Raw genomic sequence first — 24,818 nt, forward strand, 5'->3', positions numbered from 1 at the left:
GGGGGGGAAGAGAAGAGAAGAGAAGGGGAAGAGGGAGAAATGGGGAGGGAGCTATATAGGAAAATGCCTGTCAGGTTGTTCTTGTGGAGACCTTCCTGGCTATTCCACTGCAACATGGAAGTTGACTGTATTAAGGCATTAGGAAATTTAAGAAATAAGCAAGTCGAATTTTGTATTTATACTTACTACATTTGTAATTCTTCAGCAGTCAAGGAACAATACTTCAGTGATGAACAGCAGCACTGTTCTGAGGTGACAAAGAAGCATTAACCTAGTTTATCCTGAAGCATAAAAATTGCTAATACTGTTAAGTAGGATATTCAAATAAGCATGTGTTTTATGTTTTTTTAAACAATAATGTATATTGCAAAATTGATTTTGAGTTTTCTTCTGAAATTACATTTGCAAAATAGATCTTGACCAGTCAGAATACTGCAATACCCCCACATTTTTGCTCAATGCCTGACAAGGACAGATTTCTCTTTTTGTTATTGTAAACAAACCAAAAAAGCAAAGCTACATCTTTTGAAACAAAGTGACAAACAGTATGAGTCACCACTCCATACTATCACAATATCACTAAGAAAGCTTGGCTACTTTATGAACTTTTCAATTCAGATTGCCGTTTCAGTAACACATTTATGTTCTCAAGTAATTTTACACTTAATCCTTTCGAAGTCTGCTTTATTAATGTAGTCAGCAATTTTACACCAAAGTTTTTTTAAAGATATTTCTATCTTCTGCCTCCCCACCCAAAAATCAGAAGGCTGCATTTTTGATATATTGATATTATTCAACAAAAAATTATTTTTATCTAAAAATACTTAAAAATCTTTTCTTTTAGCTACTTGGAGGTCACATGTAAACACATGAAATTTAATCTGAAAGGGTAACTGATGAGATTGTGTTTAGAGCATAACTTACTAATTTGGCTTATTTCTGCTTCGTCTGTTAAAGTGCTTATATTCTCTCTCTCAGCCAGCTTCATTATGAAATTGCAGTGTATACTATAATGAGAAGAAAGAGCTTTAGACTCAAGAAACAGATCTGCCTCATTTTTACAATGCATGAAACTAACATCAAATGCTAAGTGAAAGCACATTAGCACAAATGCTAAGCGTGAAAGCACATTCTTCCTAGGCTCTTTCAGATTTGGGGATATTTTTAATGCACATAAAACGCTATGCCAGGCTAAACAGAAAAGTAATACATCAGTTTGTGGCAGCTTATTTTCTCTACAGACACTGTTGATTCTTAAATGGCATCCTCCCTAATTAATGTTAGCCATTAAAGCATTGATAATTTTGTAAAGATAACAATGTAATCTCCACTGTTACTGTAAAGAGACTCCAGAGAGGAACTAGCAAGTGTCCTAGGTAGCTATGTCAGTGCATATGAAAACTCCATCACCGGGGGAAAGCCAGTGTTCTCTCTCCTGACTTTAGAGAGAACTTAAATGATCCACCTAAGCATGTAACTACATAGTTATGGTTCGATGACCTGAAGCCCTGCCTAAACTAGCAAACCTACAATAATAATTCTTCATGTTCAGCAAACTCAAACACACAGGTGAATGAAAAGGAAACACATAAAAGATGAAGTGAAGCTTCTTTCCAGCTAATAAGAATAAAAATAGTACCCTAACTACTGCCAGTATATGATGTGAAGGTGTGATCTGACTTTCTGTCTATTACTATTTAAGTGTTTTGGACTTTTCTTTCATCCTAACCCAGGAAGATAAACCCCACATTAAAGTATTTGGGGAAATGAAGTTCCACATTTTATTTTAGAATATAGCGTTTCCAAACTGATCAGTTTAAAGGACCAGCAATTTAGTGATGAGTAGCAATTAAATTAACAGACATTATCTACATTTCAGGGTTTCCAGGATCACCTCTGTGGAGCAGCTGTGCCATTCTGATACCCCATGGCTTCCAAACTCTGAACTGGTTACCTTCTCAGGCTTCCCATACCCTGAAGACAGTTGATTTCCCAAGCCAGAGGACAGCAACTTGGGATGTCTGAAGCAATTCTCTCAAAGACTGCATTGTATTCACAAGCTCTGGAAATTTGGTGGTTCCAAATCCCACAGCCTTAGTCACTAAGTTGCTATGTGACTTAGCTAATACAAAGACGCAGAGAAATATGGCAGGCAAGCCTGTGCTTCACCAGAAGATTAATGAAAAGCAATACAGTTTGGTTTTAAAAAAAAAAAAAAAAAAAAAAACAACTTAAAAAAAAAACATTAATGTGAGGAGAATAATGGGATCAGAATTTCTTTGTCAGCCTACATATATTTCTACAGCCTATTTCTCAAACTTAACTTCCTAGAAAGTTTGTTTTTTCTTCTGTTACATAGCCATTCATACTTGATAGATCCCAAGACAATATATAAGCTTTTAAATATATGAGCATTTAAAAAATTAACAACAAACCTCTGGTTTTCTGCACTGCATTCCATAACAGAGGACTGTAATGACAAATGAAAATAGAAAAAAGTTGTTTTGTCATGAGAAAACAGGACTGATACTTAGATAATGACATTATCAGAAATAAGTTGGAAAAAAGTTGTCCAAACAGTAACAACAATTAGTAATCTTACCTCACTTACTGCTTGCAAGGTTTTGTTGAACTCTGAAATTCTTTAAAATAAAAAGTTACCATTATGAGGGATTTCTAGTTATGTTCCTAAAGACAATTACAACAATATAATGAAAAGAACAAGCAATTACTGAGAAAGAAAAACATTTTTCCAGCTGATCTGTGATTTTTTAAAATTATGCCAGTTCTAATATTGTAAAACCACTTTTCAAAGGATTAAACATTTTAAAAGTTGCCTTTTATTAGTCACTCCACAAACTAAGTTTGAACCTCTGTCATCACATATTTTAATATCAACCCACTTATTTAAAAGTTATTTAAAAGAGCAAAAGATAAATCTTAATGTTGCCTTTTGGCAAGCAAGCATTTGGAACAGAATTCTAAATTTATACTCAAAACCACAGAAGTAGAATAAGTAAGAAATATGGATTTCTTCTATAAACAAGACCTGTTGGCCAATTACATCTTTCTGATTTTCAGGGTACGTTTTGGGAATAGCAATAAATATTCACTCAGTCAAACCTCTCCTTACAAAGACTGTGAAAGAAGAAACTACACCAAAATAAAAATATAGATATGACTGCAAGAATACATATTAAAAAACACACAGCTATAAAAGTTCTCTTAGTAATTTCCTATGAGACAGACTGAATCCCTGAAATTACAAAAACCATTTATTCATGAAGAGCAGCAGCCAGACTGGCATTCTCAACAATCCACAACTCATGTCCTCAGGTGGTATTATTATTATTACTACTACTACTACTACTGTTATTAAGATCATCGGCATATAAACAACAAGGCCTGAAGGCCTTGTTGAGCCCCAAGGAAACTGAAGGGCCTAAAAGGAAATCAGCAAGTGTACCATTTCTTAAAGCAAACTCCAGTGGTACATAAAACAAAACTAAGACTATTTTAACCAATGTGAACTTTATGTTAAAGAACAGTAACTTACAACTCCTGAAATTTTTAAAGTGCAGGAATAATGCAAAGTGAAGAGTCTGCTAACCACATGGAAGGTCTCACGTCATCTTTTTCAAACGTAACAAAGATTTCGATCCTTATTAAAAATTACTTACCTCAATTCTTGTGGGGTAGGTGCTGGAATTGCAAGTAATTTTGTTACTTGATTGTTGATGGTTATGTTATTAATCTGTTAGAAACAAAGATTCCACAGCTAAGTAAACCCAGTAACTTTTAGCCTTAAAAGAAACATGTTTACTTCACACATTTTAACCGTCTGAAATTCCAAAGAGAAGAAGCACATTTTCTCATGACTACACTTCAACAAATATTTACCATGACACTGTTGTCACAACTTATGGAAGGAATTGGCTCATCTAGTATAGACCGAATAACTGGATCTGATTTGTGAAAGATATGGCAAGAGGATAGTGACCTCACCATACCTCATGTTGGAAAAAGGGGAATTTGGCTTAGTTTGCAGTGAAGACAGCTTAGACCAGACACTGAACAAACTTTCTAACTGTAAGTGGAGCAATGGGACGAGCTCCATAATAGACATAAGTAACAGACAGCATAGAATCCTGGGAGTAAGAAGTCAAGAACTGAGGTGAAAGACATGGTAGGAATGATCTAAATATATATGATCTAGCCTTAGGGCAAGGGGATACACTAAGGTTTATCTAAAGGCCCTTTATAGAACTGCATTCTTCTGGTTGCCACCATTACCACTTATTTTTACATTTCATGCAAGCAGCGAGCACCATGATGAAAACATCTAACATATATAGTATTGACATTATCTTAGAAATATTCTGCTAAAAAGTAAAAGAGTTTAAGAGACAGGAAACCCATTTTTTCCAATAGCTGTAGGCATAATGTTAATACGCTAGGACAGTTTCAGCAGGCACTATCACCACTGAAATGCAACACAATGCAGAGGTGGCTTGCTTTTGCCTGAACTCAATGCTCCATGTGCACCCGTGCAGTAGCTCTCTGCAGTGGTTTTGCTGACTGCTCTCATGCTTGCAGAGACTGGCATGTAAAATCTCAGCCTGAGCGCAGACAGGGATGTGTAGGAGAAAGATACAAGGTCCTTTACAAGCTAATGTCCTTTTTTTGTACTCCCTTCAGTTTTCCATTTATAATGACTAAACATTCTCATCCTCATAGTATTATCTCGATACTGAATGATCTGTGTGGTCCTTGCTTTGCATGGTATCATTCTCTTAAACCTCTGTTGTGCTGTATAAGTGGACACACTTGTGTCACATAGGCATATTGCAAAATTAATAACTGATTAATGACATATCAAAAAAGCATAGAACGATACCCTATTTATGACAGTGTCAACATGAATTATTCCCAGGATGCAATCCAACTTAATTTATGCCCACACTGTTGCCATCTAATGATGCTCACCTTCTAAACTAAAGTGCCTAAGTTAATCTCCAAAGGAATCATAGAATCGTTTAGGTTGGTAAAGACCTTTAAGATCATCCAGTCCAACCATCAACCCAACACCACCATGCCCACTAAACCATGTCCTGAAGTGCCACATCTACATGTTTTTTGAACACCTCCAGGGATGGTGATTCCACCACTTCCCTGGGCAGCCTGTTCCAATGCCTGACAACCCTTTCAGGAAAGAAATTGTTCCTAATATTCACCCTAAACCTCCTCTGGAGCAAGTTGAGGCCATTTCCTCTCATCCCATCACTTGTTACTTCGGGGAAGAAACCAACCCTCACCTTGCTACAGCCTCCTTTCAGGTAGTTGTAGAGAGCAATAAGGTCTCTCCTAGGCCTCCTTTTCTCCAGGCTAAACAACCCCAGTTCCCTCAGCTGCTCCTCATAAGACTTGTGCTCCAGTCCCTTCACCAGCTTTGTTGCCCTTCTCAAGGAAAATCCTGTATGCCTAAATGTAGACTCTTAATTAGGCAGTTCCTCTCTCCAGACTTCCCAGAGCTTCCCCCTCCTTTCAGTGGCTATATAGAGAATATAGGCCCTTAACGTAGGAAGTTTACTTAGCTGGAACACTAAAATTTAGGTGCAAAGCAGCTGTTTGAGAGAGAGAGAGAGAGAGTAAATCCACCCACTGCAAATATTAACTTGTACTGCAAACTGTATTTGAAATAAAATAGAACTACAGAAAACATAATAAGAATCATGTTAGGGTATCAGTATTTTAAGTGTAGACAAAGAAACTCATTTCAACCTTCCCTACAATAAAGTTTTAAAAGAGAAAACACTTACTATTTCTACATTTAGTGACGTGTTACTTTCTTCACTTGCCTGAAGTTTTACCTTGCCCACATAGAACACTAAAACCAAAAGGCAAAAAAGTTAAGAAAATCAACACTAAACCACATGAGGTAAAATTATTTGAGAATTTAAAAATTCACTGTCTTGTGTTACAATAGAAGGGAAGTAAGAACACTTATACTAGCTTTTCTGGTAATTCACTATTTTTGCAATTGTTCTTTCACCTCTTCACTTACTATTTCCACAGATGAACTAGTCCAATAGCTTCATTATTTTCTTTATATTTATTTTTGTTGTCTGTCTCTAAATTCCTTCTAGTCTTTTTTTTTTTAATCCCAAAACAGAAAAACTGCACTGCACATTACTATTAATACAACTCCAACTCCCACAGAATAAAATGTCTGGGTATAGGCAAAGCAATATTCTGCAAATTATTCCCTTGGGGATTAAAGAACTTACAGGATACCGTAATTCAGAGCATCATTCAACAGTCCTTGATTGCTGGTAGGCCCACTTTGGAGACAAACTTCTATGATACTTCTCTTCCTGCAGCCACACATTCAGTGCAGGCTACAGAGAAAGACCCATACAGGAATGCATACATGACGTCACCCAAATCATCTAGCAATTTACTGTGTCAACCAGCAGGGAAACTGTATAGACAGGGGGTGGGGCAGATATTTATTCTGCCTCTTCCTAATCTATAAAGTACTTAGCATATGGCTACTCAGCAGAAGTGACTTCATTTTCTGAAGTATTCTCACAGAAGCTATTTATCAAAGCATTTTGGAAGGCAGCAATGTATCAACAAAATCTTCTTTTACTATGTTTTTGTTAACGCACATAAAGGGAATATCACTGCCCTTTCCATTTTCCTTTGTCTGTCTGTTTTGTCACATTACGCTTTTAAAATACATGCAGGCTTTTACAGTAATTCTCCTAAACACTATTTCAACTTCTATTCCTGATACAGAAGTAGGCTCAATATGGCAGGCATTAGCATCTACCATAGCATACTAGTTTCTTGTTTTCTCAGGTTTGTAATTCTTATCTGCAACTGTGTATCCTTTGATAAGAAACCAAAGATCAAAACTACAATAGACTAAACACAACTTTTAAATTAAAACCCCCATACTTTATATTACTTTTTTAGAAGTTATACAAAATCTCTCTAAATTTGCAAAAGAATTTATTACTGAGCTAGCTTTTATATAGCAACTAAACATTGCCTCATTACTTAGAATAGAAAATAGTTGGACATGTTTTTTGTAAGAAAAAAAGGAAAAAGAAAACCACTAACCTGAAAAATTACAGACAGGTGTTATGTTGCATAAAATAGTTTCTCCTGCAATAATTTCTTTGGGGAAGAAAAAAATCTAGTGAGTAAAAGAGTTGAACTTAAACCCAGTACTGACAAACATACATATTTACAATCATTTCAATGTTTTAAATGTAAAGGTCTTTACCTTTTAGAAATATTTCACACACTGTCTAGGCTTTACTTCCCTAGGGCACTTACCATGACATTTTCCAAGACTTAATATTCAGAGTGAAACATTCTGGTTTTGATTAATTAATTTTGAATAATTTTCTGTAACTGTTTCCACAGAAGACCTACATGCAAGTAGTCTCTATTTTTTCTTTTTTTTTTTTTTTTAAATCCAAATAAAACAGAAATCAGCATACCCTAAATAAACTTTTCAAATATCACAGTATTCAGTCACTAGGTAGCACATTATCTGCTTCTGAGGATCCTACTACAGCTACTTAGGATAGCATGAAACTAAAACTGTTCTACCCGATAGAATTCAAACTATGATGATAGCAAATGTATACTCTCTTCTAGTAGAACATGTCTTTACTTAGTTACAGCAAGCTTTTGGCTGCTCCCATATTTTTAATACTACCTACACTGCAAAGAAAGTCTCAATTTAATCCCGATCCCAAATTAAGATGGCTCTGTTGCATAAAAACAAAATAAAGGACCAGAAAGATATTTGCATCCAAGACAAAACTCCTACACTTGTTCATAAAAACAGTGCGGCAGCACAACTTTCCTTACTTAAGCAGATAGATTGGCATCCATTAATGGAAAAACAAATGCTATTTTCTCTGCTCTTATCATTAGCTAGTAGCAAATGAGATGGGAATTTTTTTTACTTTTTTACTTTTTCTGTGGTACAAATATTTGCCTGTTACAGCTTGATGCTTCATCAATTTTATCACCATCAACAAACAGCCATCACAAGGGTACAGATCATGAGCTGGTGGCAGTATTCAAATTATTAGAAAAAAAAGTATTTTTTCAGACAGCAATTTAGATTTGAATAAATTTGCCTTCCCTTTTGTGTTGGCACTTGTCAGTGAAATAGTTAGGAAAATTGTAGTAGCACTTTTTTTTTTTTAAACAATCGTTAAAGAAATAACGTGTTTATAAATAACTGAATTTGTCAAAATTATTAACTACATAAAAAACCCAACACTTATAAAAACCCAACACAAAATCCAGGAGTGACACAAAGTAAAGAGTAACATCAGCCTCTTTTTCTTTACAGAGTATCTATTTGTGTGCCACCTAGTCTTGCTTAGGATCTCTGCATGCCACCAAAATGCACAAAATAGATAAACAGTGTGGAGGATAAAAGAGTGGTCAAAAATCACTAGTGCTTCCAGCCCCCAAAGATCATCAGATAACACAGCTGCAAACTTCCTGCAGGTCACATTCACACGGTCAAATTACACTAGCCAGTATGGCTCCAAGGCAGTTCCACCACTCACACTAATTCAGTGCAAATACATTCTAATTGGTCTTCCAGGCTCCTACATGGATAATAAAAAAAATTAAATTCAGCCTACTCCTGTAGAGTAGACCTGCCTGGAGAACATCATGACTGGCTTCGATCTACTAAAAAGCATGAGAATTTTTTTTTTTTTTTTAAGTAAACATGGTCCCTGAGATTGTTTTTCTTACATCTTTTTGGTAACCTGCTGCTCTGACTTAGAAAATAACCAAACTCTTCTATAGGTGGCCATGTAGACAAGCATTGCAGAATTAGACCTTCTACCAGACTGGAGATCAATGCGAAGTAAGGCAGACTGCTAATATGACACACCATAATACCAAGAAAAAAGATCCTATTAGAAATATTTGGGAGCAGACCTCCTGAACTCACACACGCTTAAATTTTGAGGGGCATAAAAGAAGATTAGTGGTGATATATGAATCCTACCTGGTGTTATGGTGGAGTAATAATCAGTGATGTTAAGAGCTTCTGTTATAAAAAAAAAAAGTTTTAAAATTAAGTTTTCACTTTTTCACTTAAAAAGCCTATGAAATACATGTCACAAAAATAAGTTTCCTAATTTCTACTTTAGACCCTGTCTTCCCAGGAGAAGTGTGAACACATGACCATTTGGGAATTAAGTTACTCTCAGCAAGGGAAATGAAAAAGCAGCATTCGGAGTGAGATCCATCCAATCAAATGTTTATGTCCCAATATGAGCCAGTTACCTTAGGCTCCCTATTATTCAGTGGGGAAAGTGGTGCTTTTAAGGTCTGAGTCATTCCCATTTAACCTATTCTACATGAGCACTTCAGCATAAGATGTCCTAAAAATGTGTCTTTCTCTCCACCAACTATGAAGAATAGCAGGATGTCTAGCTCATATACAGACATGTAGGTATCTGTACTGATGTGGGATGAACCTACTCCTTGTTTTCAAATGCAAACATCAGGAAAAAAAGGGGGTAGCAAGTTCTTCTGATTGAGTCTTCACTGATCGTATTTGGCAGCTCACTGCAAGAACATGTATCATCTAAGTGTCTTCAAGGAATGGGGTGTACATTTTAGTTCTGTAAAATACTTTAAACAGTATCAGAAAGTACAGAAAACATTCTATCTACAGATATACCGAAAAACTACGTACTTGTTAAAAATAAATATGCCCAGTTTGGGCTTTGGTAAGCAATGTAATATTTTGAATAAAAAAGCAAGGTTAACAGCTCAGTGTCAGCTAAATGCACTTCAAAACCCTACCCATGCAGACTTAAAATATACACTGGACATAAATACAAATTTTAAGTTCACATTTTGACCAAACAAATCCCAGTTATTAAAAAAACCAAACAAACAACAAACTTTCATCAATGAAACAAACATCTCCCTTCAGACCTTACTTTCTTTGTGGTAATTCTCACCTGCAGTTTGTGTAGTCTCCTCTGAAGTCATATCTGAGGAAGAAAAATTAATAACAGTAAAAACAATAAAATTAAAATAAAAATCTAAAAAATCTAAGAAAATCTAAATCTAAAAAATCTAAGAAAATCTAAATCTAACTAAATCTTGCCTGAAGGATTAATAGGATAGATGATAAAAGTAACAATAGAGGATTCTGGCAGAAAAAAAAGAGAAAAGAAGTAAAAACTGTATTAATATAGTATTTTATTTCTATTAATTTTGGAGAAAAAGGATCAAGCATGCAAAATGTTGAACAGGAACTAAATATTATTTCTCTAAGTTCCATTTCAAGAACAACTGCAGTACTTGTTAATGTTCACATTATTTCAATGTAAAATATTTGAAATGGTGTTCATATTATTTTAAAAATCTGAGTATCTGAACACAAACAACTGGTAATTGAGTTCCTTCAGATAAGTTCCTTTTACTGGTTTCATTCTTTTAGAAGATGCAGATGAATTTGGCATATCCAATAGCAGTAACTGCATAGCCCCAAGGACCTTTTCCTGCATGCAACCACAATATTCATGAGCAGAGATGGCACACTGGCTTTGGCAAACTGTCTCTCTAAAAAACTATTTTTGCCAATAACCATATATAAATAAAATAGTGTGAGGATGCAATTTTTTTCAGCTACATCAAAAAAAAAAAAAAAGAAAATTACATTAAGACAACAGAAGAAAATTTAAAGATTGCTCAGGAAGGATGTGCTTAGTAAGTATATTTTAGGTGTCAGTGCAGGAATACAAAGTAGTTAGAGGACCACTTTATATCACTCCAACATGACAACTTAGTGACTTTTTTAAAATGGGCCAGAGCAGCTTCATAACAGAAGAACACTACGCTTTCCAAACTTCTCTACTAAAAGCATCACTGTCATTAGTAGAAGCAATATCCAAAGTATAATAAAGAAAAGTTGGTGGCTCTGCAAAAAGATAGTTGCATATCAAGGGAAAAAAAAAAAAAGCAATCTACTTCATTACATGGAAAGGGGAAGGGAGCTTTTCTTTCTGATATATTTATTTCAACTAGACTAGTCATTTTGAGCCTTTTTAAAAGCACCCTCCTAATTCCATACTTGGAATAAAAGCTAAGCATATTTTGTTCTTAAGTAATGTCCTGGTTTCAGCTGGGATAGAGTTAATTTTCTTTCTAGGTATAGTGTTACATTTTGGGTTTAGTATGAGAAGGATGTTGATAACATACTGACGTTTCCAGTTGTTGCTAAGTGGTGTTTAGACTAAGTCAAGGATTTTTCAGCTTCTCATGCCCAGCCAGCAAGAAGGCTGGAGGGGCACAAGAAGTTGGGAGGGGACACAGTCGGAACAGCTGACCCAAACCGGCCAAAGGGATAGTCTATACCACGTGATGTCATGCCCAGTATATAAACTGGGAGGAGTTGGCCAGGGAGGCGGATCGCTGCTCGGGAACCGACTGGGCATTGGTCAGCGAGTGGTGAGCAACTGCATTGTGCGTCACTTGTTTTGTATATTCTAATTCTTTTATTATATTATTATTATCATTATAATTATTATTTTCCTTTTCTGTCCTATTAAACTGTCTTCACTCAACCCACGAGTTTGGTTTTTTTTCCGATTCTCTCCCCCATCCCACTGGGTGGGGAGGAAGTGAGCGAAGCGGCTGCCTGGTGCTTAGTTGCTGGCTGGGGTTAAACCATAAGTAACAATCCTGAAGACAACTGATTTTCTAAGACAACTAACAAGCAGCCAAAATATGAGGAATCAGAGTGAAAACTAAAGTGCTGACTTCATCTGTATTATTTGGCACGGTATAAACTACAACAAATAGTGAATTGGCTCCAGTGTTAAAGATGAACCATTCGCAGAGAAAGATTGTATCTGGAAAAGAACAAAAGCATGTGTGTTTGCATCTGTATTATTTCTTTTCTCCAGAGCACAATATGTCAGTATACATTAAGCAAGAAACCAACTGGCTTTCACACAACTAATTCTGTGTGTCTACATTCTTCATTTTTTAAATATGCTTTCAGAGATGATGTTCATCACCTCTGGTCCCAGAAGTTACTAGTCTTGCGTGTGTGAGTGTGTGTGAGTGTGTGTGCAGTATACCACACTGCACGAAATGACATATGCACATCTGCTAGGGTGGGAGGAGACGTAAGGGAGCTCTCTCACTACAGTCATCCTCCTCTGCCACCTCGGCAAACTGTTCGCTGTTTAGGTTACTGGGCAAAAGGCTCCTGATCAAGCAACTTGTACCTGCTTTATCCCCAAGCATCACTGCCACAAAGCATGAGCAATCCTATGACGTAAGCTATTTCATTACAAAGTAGAATGAAGAAATTATTTTTCTCTTCAAAAAATAAGCAATGAAAACATTAAATGTGAGAACTCATTTACATTACAACTTTTCTGCATTACCTCAGATAAAAGCAGATTTACCTAACAGGAAATAAAAAACATTGCAGTATGCAGCAAAGTCCTGATTTTCTTACCAGAAATGGTTGTTGCAGCTGATTCTCTTGAATTTTCAGCTTTTGTTTCAGACATAAAAGGGGAAAAAAAGAACCATAATGAAGTTTCAGACACATACATAGCCACCCTCAGCAGCCTTTCCTTATATTAGCAAAAGTTTACTGCATTCACCAGAAGAGGGCAACACCTGCTTATCAGAAGAAAAATTCCAGGTTGTCAAAAAAGGCAGATGTAACAACCTCTAACTAAAAAAATTACAATTTTAATGAATTCAAATAGAATTCAACTGAAGGCGACTTCCTTTCAACAAATACTGGACAGTTTGTTAAGAAAACAAAAACCATTGACCCAAGATATGTGCCACGCTAGCCTGAAAGCTGCATGCCTACCATGAGTGTCTTGCCAATTCAGAGAATGGGAATCAAGCGTGCATAACAAGATGGCTGTAGTTGGGTATGAAGAACTCTTCTCAGACTTTGTATAATAACATTGAGACTTGTCATTTTAAAATTATCCCATACATATCTCTTCTCTTTTCTAGCCTGCAAAAAGCAACATTACAAAAAGCTAATTCATTTCAAGTCTGAACCTCTGATCTTGATAGGAGCCAGCCAACTACTTACATAGCAAACACTAGCCACTAAATCTTTGATGTTGTTACAGTCAGTATTTTGATCAAAAAGAAATTAGGAAATTTGATATCTGGTTCACATAGCAAGTTCAAAATTAGCCCTTTCGTACATTGAGTAGTTTTTGACCGTGCCATGGACAAGTCAAGTCACAGTTATCACAGAAATATAATCTAAAGAACAGCTGGCTGCAAATATGAAACACTTCAAAAAATATACTTGAGGTATTTCAACATCTTCTCTCAAAACTCAAAAGTCATTCTATAATGTTACTTACAATACACTAATGATACTGTAAAGCTTTTCCTAATGTTGTAGAAGAATTGAGCGAGAGATACCAAAAGTCTTTGCGGAAACCCAGAGTTTTTTGGTTAAACATAGTGAATGAGGAGTTTCTGAAATGCTAATTGCTCACATGATTCCTTGCTCAGACTATTTTTCTTGACTTACTGAAAACTAGTAATAGCTTCTTTCCAAAGGATAAATGTAAATATAATTTCTGCAATGAAAGCAGAATTGGAATAATCTCAGTGACCTTATTTTCATTTTCTCTGGAAAATTACTGATGCTATTTGCACCATGAAATATGCTAAATAAGCCACAAGGATGATATGGATAATTAATTTGCAAATATTTACATATTCTTAACTATCTCTATGAACTAAAAAGTAACAGCAGCAGCAATCTTCCTACGACCTTTCTAAAATACAAGAACAATGGGGAAAAAATTACACAGAACACCCATATACCTGTTATCAGTTTTCTGCCAGGCAACATAGCAGCAGTTTCAACTACAAAGGAAGAAGATTTTTTAGGAGCAGAATTTTTTATATATATTTGTACCCACGCATATATACACACACTTTTTTAAATGCAACCGTTTTAGATGTGCTACTCACCTCAATTCAAGCTGGTTTGCAAAACTACTTTGCATCCATTGAGAAACGCGTGTTGAGTCTTTTTGAAAGCTGGAAGTTGCAACTCTATTGAGTTCAATTTTTTACTCAGTTTATCACTTTTACACTCATGGAAGACACAAATTAGGCTGTGAGCTTTCCCACTGCCCTTCCATTGCCAATGTCTTCAGAAACCCTTTCAGCATGTTTGCTTGAGTGAAGATGAAGTAGACCGAAGAGCAGCAACCAAAATTGTAACAGGTATACACAGCTATGCTTTCATGCAGCTATTTTTGCAAAAATGTAGAAAAGAAATGCTGATGGATTATTCAAGAAGTGAAATTTTATTAACGCAAAGAGAAACAAAGAAATCAAACCAAAAAAAAAAAAAAAGCAGGGGGCAGGAGAGTTGGGTAAGACAGGGATGCTTTATTCCATACATGTTTACAAATTAATAAGGTATGCTTTGAGAATACATCTACATCACGATGTGCATATACATCATGTAGATGCTCACATGCCCAAGAGCTGCACCACCAAAGATTATCTAAACAATGAGCAGACAGATCAGGCTGCCAGAAATGAAGTGTCTCAGGTGGACCTGGACTGGGAATGAAAAGGTGAGCTATTATTTCTAGCTCAATGGGCCCATGAAACACGTCTCTAAGGACACCTTGGGAGAGATGCAGCATACAGATGGGCTCTTGATCAAGTTGTGGATATGACAACTGAAGCTACTGCACAGGCTACCCATGAATGTGAAACATGTGTTGTAATCAATATCAGTATGAGGAGGCCCAGCAGATCAATTACATCAGACCACCGTGAACCTGCCACCAGGGCAAGTGCTATGTGCTTCCCGTGGCGGAGGCAACTAGCAGTGGCTAGAAATGTACGCTGCAGCCTATGCCACCACCCAAAACATCATCCTGGGCCTTGAAAAACAAGTGGCAACACAGCATGACATACAGTTAAGGCACTGTCACCTACTTCAGCACCCTTGATAGCTGAGACGCTGGCTGTTGGGGCAAGGAAGAAGAGATACCCTCTTCAAGTCACCGAACCTGGTGAGATACTCTAGCCACAGCCAAGCTGCAGGCTAACAGGGTTGCGGAGGAAGAGAGATTCTCTGAATTGCCAGAGCTAGTGGGACAGTTTCTCCACAGTTGATATCCGGCCAGTCCATCACCACCAAGGTGTTGGCATACTACACTGGTGCGTACTGTACTAACCTCTGCCACATGGCCCATGTGCAATGGACATCATCCAGATCTTTGGTTGCTGTAGACCACCTCCACCACTGCTAATTCCCTCAGATAATGGACACTCTCCTTTTTCCATCAATGGTGGTCCACTTGCCTTAGTAGTCTACAAGTAGTAGTAGTAGTAGTAGTAGTAGTAGTAGTAGTCTACAAGACCATCCTCAAACTCTGAATCCAGTGATCCAAGTTCAAATCTCTGTGGGACCTCCAGTAACCAAACAGTTGGGGATGACACACAGGAGAGTGCTCTGAGGCAGCAAATTCCTGGGTAGGAAGGTGTGTGGGAGAATTTGGGAAGTTGCCTAGAGCAATTTTCACCTCTGATGGCCTGGGAGTTTACACCTGAACAAGCACGGAATCCTGCTGAAATGGCAGACTGAAGGAAGGATGTCTTGCTTACACCAAAGACACTGAGACTTTTGGTGCTGTGTTGGGGCCTGGCCTATGACTACCAGGCCTGTGTCCAACACCCTGGAAGGAGCAAGAGCATCTCTGGATCTAAGGACATACAAATGGATGCTGTGGCTAAACCAGAGACACAACCCTAACCATAACAGACACTCCTGCAGTCAAGAGGAAACAACGGAAGTGGAGGTTGACCCAGTTGGAGAAGGAAGCAGCAGCTCCTCTTGAGGGGATGCAGGAAGAAAACTCAGAAGAGACAGCCTGTTCTGCAGCAGGACAGCCACAAGAACAGGAGGGGGAAGTCACAGAAAACAAAAGAGGCAGAAACCACCTAGTCCCTATTCCTGAGCGAGCTGCGACATATACATAAAGATTACAGCTGCCAGCCAGATAAACAGATTGCTGTCTGGTTGCTCCAATGCTGGGATACTGGGGCCAATGATCAGGAGTAAGAGAGTGCATGAGAGCTTGACAAGATGTAAAGAAATGTCAGTTCATTTTTCCTGAATGCCATACACTGCATGAAGCTAAAAGCAGCAACTCTGAAATATGGCAGGATGAATACATGAAATCAGATTAATTGTACTATGTTTAATTTTTTAGGAGTTTTCCTTGAAATTAACTGTTAGTTTTAGTTGATTTGCATCCTGGGTAGAAATTTTCTCATGTAAAAGCAGGGGAGGGGAGGGAGAGAGAGCGCCAATGTTCTGAGTAAAATAATACACAACCATTAAGTTAAAAGTATAAGTAAAAAATTACACCTTCATACATATCAGCCTACTGAATTTAAACTATTTCAGTAAAGACAAAATCAAGTTACATCAAACATCTCATTTGAGACAACTAGGATTCTGCCTGCAGAGAAATACAATTGGTCTTTTTAACATCTAGCACTGTATGAACTTCACAGATCATGAAAATTTGACTATAACTTTAATTTTTACAGTCAATCTTCAGGAAAGTTAGGACTTCTCACTATAGGGTAAGTCTGGTTAAAATACATGATCCTATAAGGTATGTGTTCTAGAGCTCTTATGTAGAAGTGTTGTTACTTTAACATTGTACAGTGATTAGGTATTGTGGCACCTATAAAATTATTTTCTTAACACCTAGTGTGGGTTTAGGGAAGACCCTTAAGATACCATAGTGACTTCAAATAATATGCAGAACCGAAGCAGTAGTCAGATAAAACTGTTCTGTATTGTTTAAACAGTAAATAGTTTTTTAAGGTAAATGGGTGAATAAAAATAATTGAGTCAATTCTACATAAAATAAAGTGGACTTTTGGTTAGAGAAGAAAGTATCCTTCCATATGAGGGCACACTGGCTTTCCTACCACAGAAAGTGAATTCTATCTCCAAAAATTTACCTGCCACTGGTCTGTCTTAGTAAGTGGTTAGCACCTTGTGCAAAAGCCCTTGTCTCCAACCAAAAGGCCCTGGAGGAAGTTAAATTCTCAGAAGAAACCCACCTTTTGAAGTATGCAGCATCTCACAGAAAAGACCACCACACTCCTGCTTTTGCCCACTAAAAAAAAAAGGAAAAAAATCTGCCTGGGGAATCTGACCTTAAGGTCTTTCTCACATACTCTTGAGGAGTCAGTCTAGGCATAGTCACTGTATACAAACTGGATTTCCCATCCTCCATATCCCTTCAACCTGCTTTGTGAATTTTTGAGAATACAGGCAATATCCTGAGGTAGGTAAGAAAATTGTCCGCTAACATGTTTAGTACTGTAGGTTAGTAAGAAGATAGTGAACTCTAAAAATGCCAAATGTTTTTAATAACAAATCCAGCAGTACAGGGAGCAAAATAAGCTGAACACAAGCCATGAATATAGAGCTGGCAAGTGCAGCAAGTGATGATGGCATGCATAATCTCAGGGGCACTTTTTTATGGACACTAATCTAACCATGACTTCCATTCACATATTCACATGCCTACATGTGAATAGCACATAGCACAATATTCACATGCCTACAGTTGCTCGAAACAATCTGTGAGAATGAGACTTGTCACTGATAAGGTGCAGCACTAAGTTCACTAACCAAGTCTTTCATCAGAATCACCTTTGCATACAGAAACGGGGAAGGAGGACAGGCTATCATACTTTATTTAATTTCACTTATGTTTGTCAACCTTCCTCCTCTGCTGTGTTTAAGAATTAGAAAAGAAAGTGAATAGGGTTTATTTGGAGAAGGATTAAAGTCCAATCTAAAATACCCCTAAAATAAAGGGAAGTAAAATAACTCAAGGTGTGCTAGTTACAAGCTAACAGAAAATTTATTTCCCTTCGGTTGTTTACTATCGATAAGGCAAGAAAATCCTTACGTATATGAAACTTCATTTTATTTGCTCCATGCATTTTTATTTGCAACACTGTTAGTTTAGGATCATCAAGTCAGCATACCTGATATCCTATTCCAAAATATTTTATATTGCAGTAATAGTTTTCTACATTTTCTCTCACAGAAAACATTCCTGAGGATCCAAACAGCAAAGAAATAGGCAAATAACATTATTCAGTATTATTCTTTGCTTCTCCTGCAAGGGAGACAATAGGTCCCCACAAGAGCTGGTTTTTTCTGAAGGAAAAGGCAACTCCATTAAATAAGCGCCAGTTTCTCTCACTAACATGCATCATTAGAAACAAAAGCAGCAAGTCCCTTATTGTCTTCATATCACTTTGTACTGTTCCGACAAATAGCTAGCTAAGCCAAGACTTGAGAATCCCATCTGCATAGGCAGAGGAAACTGTTCCACTGGTATGAAACCTGTCTAGCAACTCCTGCCATCGCTCCGTACCACAGCCGCAAAAAGCTTACCTGGGAACCATTATTTGCATTGTGACAACCTTCATTTCCCATAACAGCTTTGTATGACAATGGGAACCAGTGTAACTTTAGCAGCTCCAGTCTGGTAGGAGACTAAATCCATCAATAACAGTACTTAAGGCTAGGTCCACAAACTGATGTAGGTCTGGGAGTGACCAGTGCCTGGCCCTGTGTACAAAATAGCCTTGTGCTTACACATTCCTTAGCATGACAGATCTTAACTATCAGTCCATTGGCTTTTTTAGGATGGGACAGTCTCCACATGTCCTGCTGAAGCTGTTCTACCAAGCAAAGCAGAATTCAAAAATCAATTTGGTTAAAGGGAAAAAAAGGGAGAAGGAGGCTTTGTAACACAGTGGTCAAGATGGGATGGATGGTTCTGGTCCCTGCACCAGAGGCATTGTCACTCATAGCATGCCTTTTGTTCAGTAACTTAGACGCAGGACGCAGAAAAAACACTTAAATCATGAATCGTGTACAATGTTCTATCTCCAACTGAAAAATGAAAAATATCCTTTTCTTCTCCCTACCTCCAATCTAATTTATGATCAGTATGCTCTTTCTTAAAATTTTTGGAAAGGCAACACCCTCTCTGATTCACCTGTCTTCAGGCAACCCACACTGCCAGAAGCAGTTCAGTTTTTCCAGGGTGGAGGAGTGAGAAGCAGCTAGAACCTGGCTGCAGATAACAACATCGTGCAAGAACTAGGTTAACTGGCAGTTTCTTGCTCCCCTGTCTCAGGGGAACAGTGTTGCTGCTGACTAATATATTTTACCTAACACTTCATGACTGCCTTTAAACTTTTGCAGAAAGCATCCTTTGAGCAAGCCTGAGACAGCAACTAGAGTGCTTTCTTTGGAGAAGGAGAAAAAGAGCTTGACCTGTAGGGAACTAGAGCCTCCGCATGGATACCCACGCTGCCCAGTCTGTGCAGCGCGGAGGGGCAGGGGATGGCACAGCGAGAAGGGTTGTGCCTGCTGGCCTCTGCCTCTCAGGAAACACAGGAAGAGAATACAAAGGGCAGTTCGCGCTGAAGGAGCGGCAACAGCCCTGGCAATCTGTAGAAGGACAGACAACATTACTGGCAGAAAAACATACATTTATAGACTTACATGTTTGGAGGTCTAGATGACAGGTTTATGAAAGGAAGTGCCTAAAATTTTACTTATATTAATTGAAAAACATGCCAAAAATGAGAACAGTTTGTATCATCACCCAGGACTATTCTTTCAAACTAAAGGTACCCTGAACCATGTCAGCTCTCACAAATAGATCAACAGCAGAATCCGAATGGAAGAATCCCAAGGGACACCTTGGTGGCTATGTAATATGGTCTTCCCATGCCACAGTACTTGGCTGACAGCACAGAATGGCATTAGATAACCACGACTGTGTATTGCTGATAAGATCAGTTTTGAGTTACAAATACACACAAAAATACCAGGAATTAATAAAAAATAGATTTTCTAAATAAGATGTGATAGCAAACTTAGTGCTGAAAGTTTTTTCCACCAAAAATTCAACTGATTCAGGCAGGGGAATTGATTTGCATTAGAAAATTCCATCAGAAACACCGAAGTGGAAGTTTTCATTCCAAATAGATATATAATATCATTTTCTGGCTTAAAAAAATTAATTAAAACCATTTTATATTGAAAAGTTGATTCCACACTGCATTTTTAGTCTATACAAATTCTATTCTAAACATTCTCACAGGCAACAGTTATCAGTATGTATTACATCAGTTACCAGTACTGTGCAGCAACTACCATCCATTTGTATTCAATGTTACTAGGATACAGCCATATGAAAATGCCTGGCATTAATACATTTTACAGGACTGGCTCATGAACAAAACTGAGTAGCCCAAACAGCAAAATTTCAAAATGGTACTGTTCTAAAATCCATCTATTTACAGAAATAGGCACCAAAAATAAGACAGTCAATTCTCATATTCAAATTAAATCCCTGTATTCTATTAAGAGATTGGGTCCCTTTAACATTTGATAAACCTTTCAGCTGGATAAACATTCTGCCAAAATGAACCATCCTGTCACACAAGGCATTAATAACAGTAACAAGCAAAAATCCTTCCCAGTTGTTCCACTGTAGATATGAGCCCATATTGACTTTTTATGTAAGTTAGATTTTGATGCACATTGTATAAGTTTATAGGATAAAACTAAGTGCAATCCTAATTTTATGTTTTGGTGCCTCTCATAACACCTCATGTCTGCTCTGACTCTTAGCAGTGGCACCATGGAAGAAAGTATGAATTATCACTGGCTATTGGACAGAAGCAAATGTAAGAAAACGATGCAAATGCTTGTTCACATCAGGCTTTGTCACTTTGGCCAGTTCATTTTAGTATCCTTAACAGAAAATTTAAGTGCAATATTTTAAGTCAGCTTTGATGTTACACAGCTTTTTAGCAAATTAGGTTATAAATAGAGTTTTTATCTGTTTGTATATAGTTCTGTCTGTATAAAGCTGTACATTAGATACTGAGGTGAATAAAATCACCTCTTCTCTGGCAAGCCTATTTCCAAAAAGCTGCTTCCTCTGATATCAGAGAAGAGGGAGGCAAGGAGAGCAAGGAAGGGGAAGGTCAAACATGCATTCTGTTAGTAGGTACAAAGTGAAGTGGTACATGACTCATCAGATAGGCACTCCAGAGTTAGGTATTTTTTCCCTGTCACATTTACTTCCTTTAAGAGCTTCTAGAGGTTTCTGTAGTATTCTGTCCTTACAGTTTTAGAAAGAAAATGGTATTAGGGCAAATAATTTATTTTTTCACCTCCAGCTTTCATGATCCGCTCAGTAAACATAACAATACAGCCCAAACTTTGGTACCCAACAGACTGGGATGCAGACTGGATGAGTGGCATCTACATTTCCACCTTCTGCCTGAGGAAGTAAAGCCTTGGGACTCCACCCTCCCTTCCAGAAAAGCTGATCCTGTCATCAGAAGTGCACACAGCTCGGGAAATCTTTAAAAGGGATTACATGAGCCTAAATCATACCTCCTATTGCCCACACTTGCAAACTAGAACAACAGCCCAAACTGAAGTTTTCCTCTTCCTTGAGCGTGCAAAGGCAAAATAGTCACACAGGGCAGCAGTCACTTCCCATTTCTCCCATCAGCATTAAACTGCTTTGTTCCCAGAAACCTGGAAACCTCCTCCAGCAACACCAATAGCAGGCTCAGCAATATTGGGAATGAAAAAGAATACATGGAAAAGAGTGGGCAACACCTTAATCTTGAAGGTCGGACAGGACAGTTTAGAAAAATCTAAAATGCCACAATATAAACACTGAATTGTATTTACGCAAGAAAATGCAACCAAAAGCAACAGGTACTGGACTCCTGCTAAAAGTTAGGGCACAGATACCACAAAAGAGATAACAGTGCTTTACTGCCAGTGATACTAATTTACAGTTATACCATAAATAATCTATTTTATACATTCATTGACATTTGTAAAATATATCCCGTCATCTCTGTGCTCCTTGCGTAAATGCACACTGTAACAGTTTGGATATTTATATTTGGATTAAGAATGTTACTGCTTAATGTGTAACTGAAATGATTAATATTTAAACAGTACATTTCATCCAGTTGTCAAGTTATTATTAAAGGCAACTTGCAAATATCCCATGTAAAAATGACAACTGAAGAGCTGGTGCTCACAGATGACTAAAATTTCTTTTCAAGCACTTAGCATTTTAAACTCAGCTATTTTCTTCTGGTTTTGTATTCTCTTAAATCACCCAGAGCTTTATATTACTTAGTGCACTTTTTTTCTTGGATTATGCAGAGACAATAGTGATACCATTCATATTGTCCACATTAAAGTATGTAGCTAAACAGGAATCATTCATCAAGGAACAAGATAAAGAAATTTTCCAAAGTTGGCACTTGGAACAGTGACCACATCTGTCTTCACTTACGTATTTTTAAATACCAGGAGATGATCTTTTAAGTGAGATACATTCAATCTGTGGCACTCTTTCTCCGTATCACAGCTGTTATGCTACTTCTCATTCTCAGCAAAAGGGGAATTATCAAAGGAACCTGAGGAATGTAAGTGGAAGGTTAGTGACGCACAATGTGTGGGGCCTCCTTCCCTTTTTGGCCCTTCCTGCAGTATTTACACCTGCTCAGCATACAATGGCTACACCAAGCAGAGGAGAAACAGAAGACTGTGTGACTGGAAGAACCAAGAGTTGCATCTTTAACTCAGATCTAAAAGTTTGCCATGGCTAAGTTCCATTAGTCCAAATGTGATCAACCCTAATCACAAACTGTGAAGCAGTCAGATATGTCCTTTCTTGCAAATCTTCAGATGCATAAGATAAATAGCTACTGCAAAGGTAATCCCATCCACTTCTGGGGAGTGAACTACTTGGTTGAAGTTGAGCATGCCCTTTAAATGCTAAGCATGTGTGTAAATCTTACCAGAATCGGGATTCTGGTCCTTATCAGACCTCACATGGTTAAGAAACAAACTAAATACGTTTTTGGTAATCTGAAAAATTATTATAAAAATAAATAATAAAACCAAAAGAAAAAGAACCTGAAGAGTCAACAAAAAGAAAGGTGGAAAAGGGAGGTAAGGAAACATAAGCTAATAATGTGACATTAAGTGCCTAAGACATGCAGTGCCTATGAGACACCAGTTAATGGCTTACACTGCAAAAAGATTTTGAGTGGTTAAGCAAAGGAGAAATCACAGAAATCATGGTAATCTTTGACCGAACATTTTACCAATTGTTGCTTTCTGTAGGCACAAAATGCCAAACAGGTCATAAAAAAATTCTGAAACTTGTCCTCCGGCACAATTATGACTGTAATGAACCACTTCCTTTTCACCTTTTGTGCCTACACAGGAGGCATAGCCCTTTCCCAAGCATTAGCCCTTTGCCAGTTATGCTCTTTGTGGATGCAAAAATCACATCTTTCTCAAGGCTTACTACTCAAAGTCCTTCTGTTTTAACAAAAGCAGATAAGCCCCCACAATTAGGCCCAAACCATTTGGCCATTTTAATAAAGGAAAACATTACCGATACAGAAACAAGAAGAAATCAGAGCCTCCAGTAATCTTTACAGACATAGACCATAGCAGCTAAAGATGGTGTAATGTGCCAGTGAAGCAGTGAAAAGTTGCACTCGTTAAAGTTCTGGCACAGTGAATATGCAGAATGAGGACCAGCAATGCTTTCCTGTATATTTATTCCCTGAACAGAAGGTGTGTAAATTAATTATTTTAAGATGACATTGATAGAAAGCCCTAATACTCCAAGAAGTTTTGGTTGGATGCATCCTGCTCTCACTACCATTACATGGACAGCAGACAGACACAAACATTGAAGCAAGTTGAAAGTCTTTGAAGAACTGCTGCTATGCTTTTTACATTTGGATAAAAGCTGGTGAAAGCTGCAGATCCTCACATGATCTCATTAAGCATTTAGCTAGAAATGACTAACAGACAAAGACTTTGTAAAATCTGGAAGAGAAATGTTAGACACGTTCATATCAACTTTTGACAAAAATACTATTTTAAAAACAGGGGTGCAATGGTACTTACCACATGGCAAAGAGTTATCCTCTTCTGCTGTCTTATTATAGACCCAATCCTCCTTTCTCCAGCGTATAACACCACTATCTTCACAGTCCTGAGACTGCTTTATATTTGCTTTATCCCACATTCTGAACATGTACAGCTCCCCGGTCATACCCAGGTTAGGTGACGTAGCTGTACCTGGCAGCTTTGAACAGCCAAGTAAGAACTGCCCTTTTCCAGGAAAAATAAGTTTCCCAGTTAGTTTTTTGTTTACTTTTTTTGTTCCATTTATGAATAGTTTCATCTCCTCATCTTCACTTTTCCACTGGATACATATTTGGTTCCAAGTATTTTCATGAAGTCTTGCTGTTGTATTTATTTGATTTCCAAACAACCATATCCTCAATTTACCATGATCTCCTGTAAGTCCAAGATCATACTTATTTCCAGAGAGATTGATGTGAGGTGTTTCTTGATTGTATACATATGCTGTCCAGGAACTATTTGAGGAATATAGCTTGAGGTGCACACAGACAATGAACTCCTTCAAGGGATGCAGAGAAATTCTTGGTGACATAAGCCAAGGATCTTCACATGGAGTCTTAAAGATGGCTTTATACTGTCCTAGGAAATCCTCCTGATCTAAATAAAGAAAAGGTGATTTGTAAAATTATTTTGTTTTTAAAAGGATCTTCTACATGAATGT

At 37.4% G+C, this 24,818-nt stretch overlaps 1 protein-coding gene across 1 annotated transcript in view; it reads right to left on the minus strand.

The window, feature by feature from the left end:
- GPR64 (G protein-coupled receptor 64) overlaps nt 1–24,818 on the minus strand; it is a 46,881-nt gene that overhangs the window by 17,096 nt on the left and 4,967 nt on the right. Inside the window, exons 2-13 of the mRNA XM_010571261.1 lie at nt 24,137–24,754; nt 13,900–13,941; nt 12,542–12,580; nt 10,026–10,058; nt 9,059–9,100; nt 7,129–7,185; nt 5,820–5,887; nt 3,681–3,754; nt 2,603–2,642; nt 2,436–2,470; nt 925–1,007; nt 187–247 (exon numbers count right to left, since the gene is read on the minus strand). Coding sequence (XP_010569563.1) covers nt 187–247; nt 925–1,007; nt 2,436–2,470; nt 2,603–2,642; nt 3,681–3,754; nt 5,820–5,887; nt 7,129–7,185; nt 9,059–9,100; nt 10,026–10,058; nt 12,542–12,580; nt 13,900–13,941; nt 24,137–24,754 — 1,192 coding nt within the window. The remainder of the gene's footprint in view (nt 1–186; nt 248–924; nt 1,008–2,435; nt 2,471–2,602; nt 2,643–3,680; nt 3,755–5,819; nt 5,888–7,128; nt 7,186–9,058; nt 9,101–10,025; nt 10,059–12,541; nt 12,581–13,899; nt 13,942–24,136; nt 24,755–24,818) is intronic.

Source organism: Haliaeetus leucocephalus, unplaced genomic scaffold (genome assembly GCF_000737465.1).
Source record: "Haliaeetus leucocephalus isolate CR32 unplaced genomic scaffold, Haliaeetus_leucocephalus-4.0 Scaffold317, whole genome shotgun sequence".
NCBI lineage: Eukaryota > Metazoa > Chordata > Aves > Accipitriformes > Accipitridae > Haliaeetus > Haliaeetus leucocephalus.